Source organism: Morus notabilis, unplaced genomic scaffold (assembly GCF_000414095.1).
Source record: "Morus notabilis unplaced genomic scaffold, ASM41409v2 Scaffold266, whole genome shotgun sequence".
NCBI lineage: Eukaryota > Viridiplantae > Streptophyta > Magnoliopsida > Rosales > Moraceae > Morus > Morus notabilis.
In genome coordinates this window covers 17,790-26,318 of record NW_010358660.1, presented here as the reverse complement: position 1 = coordinate 26,318, position 8,529 = coordinate 17,790, and the positions used below count along the sequence as shown (strand labels likewise).

General features: G+C 37.8%; 1 protein-coding gene across 1 annotated transcript; it reads right to left on the bottom strand.

Annotated features, from left to right (window-relative positions):
• Positions 1–533: 533 nt before the first annotated feature.
• Positions 534–1,361, bottom strand: LOC112090594. Its single transcript, XM_024162261.1, has one exon. The coding sequence runs from the start codon at positions 1,359–1,361 to the stop codon at positions 534–536; it is 828 nt and encodes a 275-aa protein (XP_024018029.1).
• Positions 1,362–8,529: the final 7,168 nt, after the last annotated feature.

Below are 8,529 nucleotides of genomic sequence, written 5' to 3'. Positions count from 1 at the left end.
CCTGCTGACACCTCCTTCCTCTTCTCCACCACCTTTCTCTCAGAACCTGAAGAAACACTAGGTCGCCGACCTCGTTTAGCCTTCACACCTCGCCCACCGTTCTTATGCTTCTCCTCTCCATCACCTGCCGAGAAAGAGAACAATCCACCATGTGGGCTATCCTTGTCCAGCAAAGCTCCCTCATCATTACCCAAAGCCTCATGCAGCATTCCTTCTCCATTTTCCACGTTAGCAACTATTCCCATGCAAAGTACATTAGAGCCATGCACGTACAAAGAACTATCAGACCCTTCACAAACATCCCTTTTGCATTTCAATCCCTTACTTGCCACGTCATTCATAATAGCCTTTGGCCTTACCAAATCATTGTTTGTTTCCGGAGATAACGCCCTAACCGTATTCTACGCCACATCCGTCCTAAAAACTGATTTTGGAACATTCCCACAATGTGACGTTGACTTCGCCAGATTTTCAGTAACTGCAATCACATCCACCAAATCACGTTGTTGTGATCCCGAAACTAAGGGCGAGATTTACGGAATCTCCATTCCTCGAAGCGAACGAGACAGATTATCGCCGTTGGTGCGAGCCGGCCTCCGTTCTACCCGGCGGTGACTTCCACCACCCATTCTAGGTGCTCTCAACCAACTGCCATAAGGAAGGATCGATAGATCTGTCACAACAGCCACCCCTTCAGCCGGACATTCACGGGTTCCATGGCCAAACTTCCCACAGCCATAGCAGAAATCCGGCAACTTTTCATACCGTAGATCCGTCCAAACTAGATATTCACCATCACCCAATATGATTTTGACTTGGCGACGAATCGGTTTAGTGATATCAAGGACCACCCTTACACGCACATACTGACCCCAGCATCGTCCTTTATCATCTTGTTGAACCGACACCGTACTACCAATAATATCACCAACCATCTTTCCAATTCGTGATAACCTTCCTTCTAACGGAAGATTATGTAACGGGACCCAAAACTTTGAATAACAAAAATCATCGCTATCCGCCATATCACCGTTCTCTACTGGCTTCAGAACAACAAGCGCTCGATCAAAACTCCAAGGTTCCATATCCAGAACCCTATCTCGATCACGAGCACTGGCAAAAGAGAACAAGAATACATCCTTCGCCACTTCCCGTGACTCTACACTAGGCATCCGCCAAATATCAATCATCGTTGATTGAAAGAATCGTTTGTTATATGGTTTAGATGATAACAACTTACCCAACAGGCCACATTTCATGGCTTTTCGTCCTTCCTCCAACACTGACTCATCAACTCCAACAACATCCTCTTCTTCCTCCTCAATAGAAAAACTTTTCCAGCGGTTTGCAATATCCTCCATAGAAGGAGACTTAACGAAATCACCACTGAGATAAAAGAAAAAACTCACACACACCGGTGAGTGTAACCTCTCACAGCGTCTTGAGCAGCAGGGAAGCTACCAAGGGGCTGGAGAGAAGACTGTATTAAAAACACACGTTGATTTTTCGAGTAAAAATCACTAGCGAAGATCCTTGAGATGTATGCGAAGGCGTCGGGGCAAGTGATCAATTTTGCTAAGTCAAAAATTACTTTCAGTCCCAACACTAGGGAAGAATCAAAAGATGAGGTTAAGGGGTGTTTGCGGGTTGATGAGAATAGTCTCTCTTATGATAAGTACCTTGGGTTGCCCTCTTTTGTCGGTAGGAACAAACGGGCTATTTTTAATGCAGTCAAAGATAGTGTTTTTAAGAAGCTCAAGCTTTGAAGAGGAAGGCTATTCTGTATGGGAGGAAGGGAAATCTTGATTAAAGCAGTGGCCCAAGCTATTACCACGTATACCTTGGGTGTATTTCGGATCCCTCAAACTCTTTGTCAGGAGATTCAAGCTATGATTTCACGGTTCTGGTGGGGCGGCAACGACACTGAGAAAAAGATTCATTGGGCAAAGTAGGAGCTATTATGTTGTCCTAAGAGAGATGGGAGTATAGGCTTTCGTGATGTGGGAGCGTTTAATCAAGCACTTCTGGCGAAGCAGTGTTGGCGAATCCTTTCAAAACCTTCCTCCTTGGTGGCCATGATTTTTAAGGCTAATTATTTTCCAAAGGGTGATTTTCTTGATGCTTATATTGGACACAACCCCTCATATACTTGGCGTAGTATATTATGGGGACGAGAACTGTTGAAGAGTGGCATCCGTAGACGTGTTGGTTCTGGGAAATCCATTCGATGTTTTAGGGACCCTTGGATCCTTAGACCTCATTCATTTCGTCCAATTACGGCAGTGACTGAAGAAACTGAAGATTGGTTGGTGGAAGATCTTATTATTAATAGGCAATGGAACCGGGAGCTAATTCGTCATATTTTTCTCCCTATTGATCAAGAAATTATTCTCAACATGCCTTTGAGTTGTGGCTCTAGTGAAGATCTCTGGGTGTGGCATTATGATTCTAAGGGGCTCTATTCTGTTCGTGCCGGCTACAAGCTGGCCATGGGTCTAAGAAATTCGCCTAGTAGTTCTGGAGGGAGAGGGGATAGTGTGTGGTGGAGGAAACTGTGGGATCTTCATATCCCGAATAAAATCAAGAATTTCATGTGGAGGGCAGCTTCCGGTTTTTTACCAACCTTTGCCAATTTAGCAAGGAGGGGGATTAATTGTGCAACGAGATGTCAGTGTTGTGGTGAGGAGGAGGAGTCTACTTGGCATGCTCTATGGATGTGTCCTGCTGTTATTCAGGTGTGGGAAGTGAGTGCCCTTTGGCACAAGTTAGAGCCTCTCAACACTGGAGGTTTTGAAGCTCTATGCGTTATGTTTAGCAAAGAAGCAACTGGAGAGGATCTTGAAATTTTCTGTGTACTGGCGTGGGCGATTTGGGCGGCTCGGAATCAATTTGTACATCACCGAGTATATCGGGAGCCGATGGAGATCCTAGGTACAACTGGGCGGACAATTGCTGATTTTCAGAGTTGTTGGGATCCGACGGCCAAACATCGGACTACGGTGCCTGTTAGTGAAGTACGCTGGAAACCTCCGGCAGCTGGACTTCTGAAGCTTAATACTGATGCGGCAGTTCGAGAGGGTATGAGTTCCATTGGGATAGGCGCTGTCATCAGGGATGGGGAAGGAATAGTATGTGCTTGTCTGGCGAAGCGGATTGCGGGTTCTTTCTCACCTTTTTTAGCTGAATGCATGGCCCTTTGGGAAGGCCTAATTTTCGCACAAGAGCAGGGGTTATCCATCAGCGTGGCCGAAGTTGATGCTGTCCGTGTAGTTCAAGCGGTCAAGGAAAGCTTAACGATGGGCGAAGAAGGTGTTATTATAGAGGACATTGTTCGGTTATTATCCTCTATGGGGAGGTGGGAGTGCTCTCATATAAATAGGAGTGGTAATAATGTTGCTCATGTTTTAGCTTTCTTTGGTTTTAATTGTTCACATGATTTTGTTGGGATTTATATGATCCCTTACTTTGTATCTTCGGTTGTACTTGCCGATTTGACTGTTTAATTCTAAAGTGGTTTTCGTGTTCCAAAAAAAAAATAAAAAATAAAAATAACAGAAAGAAGTACATAGTGGAATCAAAATCAAGATAAAGTAAAGAGATAAATGAGAGCTATTTAAAAAAAAAAATCCCATCAAGCGATTTATGTGCAAAAACCAATTCCGAAATTTGGTGGGGAGAATTCAATAAGGAACACATATCCGATGGTAGAGAGAGAGAGAGAGAGAGAGAGAGAGAGAGAGAGATTAAGGCCTGAGTCTGAAAGAGAGTGAGGTCAGAGAAGTGAGTGAGGAGGGAGATAAAATAAGAAGAGGGAATGGTGGGCAAAGCAAGCTGACGCGCAAAGCCGAGTTGACTGCTGTTCTAGTGGATGTTTAATTTATGATTTAAAATTATAATTTAAAATTATTTTTATTTTATGTGTATTTTTTATGAGAAAAAAATATTATAGAGAATTATAAATTATACGAATACAGAAAATAAACATCTCATATTCATTCAAGAAAAAGATTCTTCTCGTGCAACAATCTTGACTTCTTAGGGCCGTGAATAAGGTATACTCAAATTTATAATTTTTTATTTTTATATTTAAAATTAGAGTTTTATATGTGAGCGTTATACTGTAACAGAATTAATGATTTAAATTTGATTATATGAAACAAATGTTTCTTTTTGATAATCAATGGGCAATGAGAATTCATTAAAGAGAAGCGTTCAGATATAATTCATTAAAGAGTCACTAAAGCGTTCAGATACAACACAAATTTGAAGCTAAAAAATGGATGTCACTCATGTAATTAGACAATATAAATATAGTTTTAATCCAGCAACTGAGATGATTCCTTCAATAAGTGGCACGATAACATGATTCGGCCACACAGAAAGATAAGCCACATCCTATTCACAAAATGGACCCAAGCCACACAACATAGACTAAACGCGGTGAAAAAACCACTCTAGTTGAGACAAAACGCGGGCAGATGGAGAACCGTTACCGTTATTACAACACTAACATAAATAAAAAAAACATAAAAACTATAATAAACTTTACAAAAATTCTAAAAGATCAACCCAGCAAGATCAAGCACCTCAATGCTAGAAATAAGTGAAGCACGATAGGCGCAGTTCCAAGAAAAAGCACATGAAACAACTACAGAAGTGTCAAAAATACGGTGGCGCATGGATCTCACGCACGGTCGTTGATGGGCAGCGACTGCCACACACACCGATCAATCTTCTGCGTCTCCCTTTCGCGACCTAGTTCTCGGAGTTTCAATGGAACCCTGCGTAAAATGCGTCCTAGATCTACGGTAAAAGAACAACAACTTATTCCCCTTGAACGACTTCATTCCGATGACTACCCATAGTTCTGTTGGCACAAACTCAATGCCGATAACCTCTGCGATCTTTTTTTAAAAAAACTTTGAAGGCCGATAGTCCGCCTAAAAGACACAATGTACCTTTAAAATATAGCATAAGGTACCAAGATGATTTTATTCCAAGTTAAAAAAAAAAAAAAAGAAATAATCTTTTATTACATGTCTAAGGAAAAAAAATTCTTATTACATTTCCAGAAAAAGGAAAAAGGAAAATATGTTTGATCGTTGGTTTTGGCAATCTTTTTTTATTAATGATCAAACTTTTTATTAGGTAATGGTTGAACTTATTCTTTTTTAGATAAAAAAAAAAAAAACTGTTTTTTTGTTGATGAATCACTAATTTGTCATAATTAATCACTAAACAACAAATAGTATTGATGAATTTGCACTCCCAAAAAACATTTGACTGTAAAACAATCAGTTTAATTTTTTATTTTTCGCTTCTTGAGTGATTATTTTATAATATGTCGAATTGGGGCCTTCTAAGGCAAAGTCCATCTCAATTTCCATATTTCACTTAAATAAGACAATTTATCTATGAAAATTACAAATATTCAAAGCCTCATTGTACAAAGCAGAATCATATTGAAGGCATTGGTCCCAAGTTGAGTGACTCAAAAAAGTGGTGATATGACAATGCGGAATTGTTTACTATTAATTTTTTAGATAGTTTAAGAGGAGATTTTTTAGTACGCCAGTATATTAATAGATTAAGTTTCTCTTAATTGTTTAATATGTATATTTTATGACTTTTACCTGATTTTATACATATTTAATAGATAAAAAACTTAACTTACTGCTATGTTAGCATACCGGAGAAGATCACTAGTTTAAGAATTCAAACTCAATTACAAGAAAATTCTCAAATTAGTTTCGCTAATTTTAATATTAATAGAGTGACTATTTTTTTAGACGGTATAGAACTTATAATTCTCATTTTACCGAGAATAAATAAAACTATTAAGGCCTCGTTCATTTCGCCGATTCGAGTTTAGAATTCGAGTTTTGCTACAGTAAAAAGCTCTCAGAAACAGTCACATCTAACTTTTTTGCTACAGTAAAAAGCTCTCACACAAAATCACATCTCAACTCAAATTACAAACTCGAATCAGCGAAGTGAACGGGTCATAAGTTTACTTTCTAATTTTACAGCTCAAGTTATAACTTGAGTTGTGACTTAAGTTGTATATGTGAGAGAAAACACTATAGTAAAAAAATTAAATTTAAATTTTTATGGAAAAAAAGTAAAGTAAGAATAAAACTTGATTTGTGATTCGAATTGTGAACTGAACAAGGACTTAGAATAGACATGCACACATTCTATCATCGAGTCCTATTAATAGAGTGACTAGATTCTACAAGATATATCTCTTTTCCTTTCTAATTTTTCTAAGCTTTATATAATACTAGGTAGGAGCACGTCTCGTGCGAGGCTAGGGATTCAACGGAAAAAAATTCAACAAAAATTGATATTTATTTATTTAAGAAAAAAATTAAGAAATCATGATGACGAAAAAAATAGAGACAAAAGCTGAAATCTTGCAAATCATAATATACAAATATATAATATCTATATTTAAATATACAAATATCTATCAACAAACAAATGGTCAAATAAGTGTGAACAAACAGAATTGAATGCTAAGAGAAAAACAAATGAACCTTAATAACATATCTATATATGTGAGAAAAGAGAGTTGAAATCGATTACATACACTAAATCCGTATATACTTTGATGGTAGCAAAAACGAAAAAAAAAAAAAAAAAAAAAAAAAAAAAAAAAGAAAGAAAGAAAGAAAGAAAGAAGGATAGAGATTAATCTTTTATCTTCGTAGTAGTTATCTATTTGTTTGCTGATGATAAAACACAAAATACATCTGTCAACACAAGAAAACTAAGCACATGTGTTTGTTGATTATAAAAACATAAAATTCATGTGACAATATATGAGTTTATAGATGAATAAAATAAAAACACATGTATAATAAAGTCCATATTTAAAAGTCGCATTATAAGATGCTTTTTTAAGCAACTAAAAACACCCTTCAAGTATATATTCGCTACTATTTAAACGGGCAAAGGCAGACGTTAAAGTAGGAATTACAGAGCTTTAAAAGATAACTATAACTAATAACTATAACTAAAATACAAGTAAATGCTACAAGCAACATGTTTACACAACTAAAAGCTAAAAAAGACTCTTCTACCTCGTTTAGTTCCCTGATTCGAGTTTTTAATTCGAATTGAGATGTGACTTTATGTTAAAACTTTTTACTGTAGCAAAAAAATTATGTGTGACTGTTTTTTAGAGCTTTTTACTGTAGTAAAACTCAAATTTTAAACTCGAATCGATTAAATAAACGGGATCTTACGTACTAATTCTACCATGAGCCATACGGTGCGTCAGCCAAAAAAATAAATAAATAAAAAGCAAAGCTCTGGCCAACACGTGGAGAAAAAATAAGTTACAAACTTCCCTAACGTGTCCTTATTAATTGAACCAAAAAGAAAGCAAGTAATCAAACATGTCAAAGTAGAATTATAGACTTTGAGAATAGAGATGTCAAACATGCCGTATCGGGCCGGTACGGCACGCTTGATCCCAGGCCCATTATAGGCCTGGGTTGTGCCTGGCACGGTCCTACACAGTACAGGACGTGCCTAGGCCGGGTCTGAGAAGAAAAACTCAGGCCTAGTCCAGGCCCTTGGCCCTAGTCCATAAGGGCCGGGCCTGGGCCCAGGCCCTTCACGGGCCGGCCCCGGCACTTGTATTTTTTTAAAATTTAATTAAAAAATATATATCATATGTCCCAAAAGATGTGATTTTATTGAATTGACGTAATATGAGTACACATAAATGACTGCCTCGTTAAAAACCTTGCTAAGTAAAACTCGTGGGGAGATCAGGACAAAACCTTAGCGAAGGAAAAAAGAGTGCAGTAGCTAGGAATAGTAAATTACAAACCTAAGTGCTTCCAAAAGATTATGTTATTTCTAAGTTAGAAAAATATTCTTGCATCGAATCATCTGTGTATTGTTGTTTTCGTCTTCTGGCATCTTCTCAGTCTTTAACGCACATTAGTCCCTCCAAGATATCTGGATGCATTCTGCTTCTCTTCTCGTCAAGAATTCGGTTGCTTGCGCTAAAAGCTTGCTCCGATGCTACCGTTGACACTAGAGTTGTAAGAATGTCACGAGCTATTATGGACAGTGTTAGAAAACGATCGGTTTTGCTCTTTCACCACTGTAAGATATTTAGTTTTTCGTCATCGATTATAAAATTTGCTTCAAAATATTTGACTAGTTCCGTAGACGCTTGTGTTGAGGATGATCTTGCCGTTTTCTCTTTCTTCTTCAAGAAACTCCACGACGATCCTTTAGGCCCTGAACTGGTAGTTGACGACGAAGTTCCCTATTCTTTTTTACCTGTGCTATATTTTGCTTCATACAAACTAAAAACTTTTTCTAACATTTTCTTAGCGTCAGTAATACTTAGTTGCATATCTATTTCTAAATTCTCTGCGGTAGTAGTCATCAATGATTCAGTTCCATCTACTCCGTACCTAGGATCTAAAATGGTTGCCAATGCATATAACATGGGACAACCTGACCAATAACTTTTAAATTTATTTTCCATTAAGTTAACTATAT

What these genes read in the sequence shown, in the direction of transcription:
- LOC112090594 (XM_024162261.1), bottom strand. Translation starts at nt 1,361, where the DNA reads ATGGAGGATATTGCAAACCGCTGGAAAAGTTTTTCTATTGAGGAGGAA.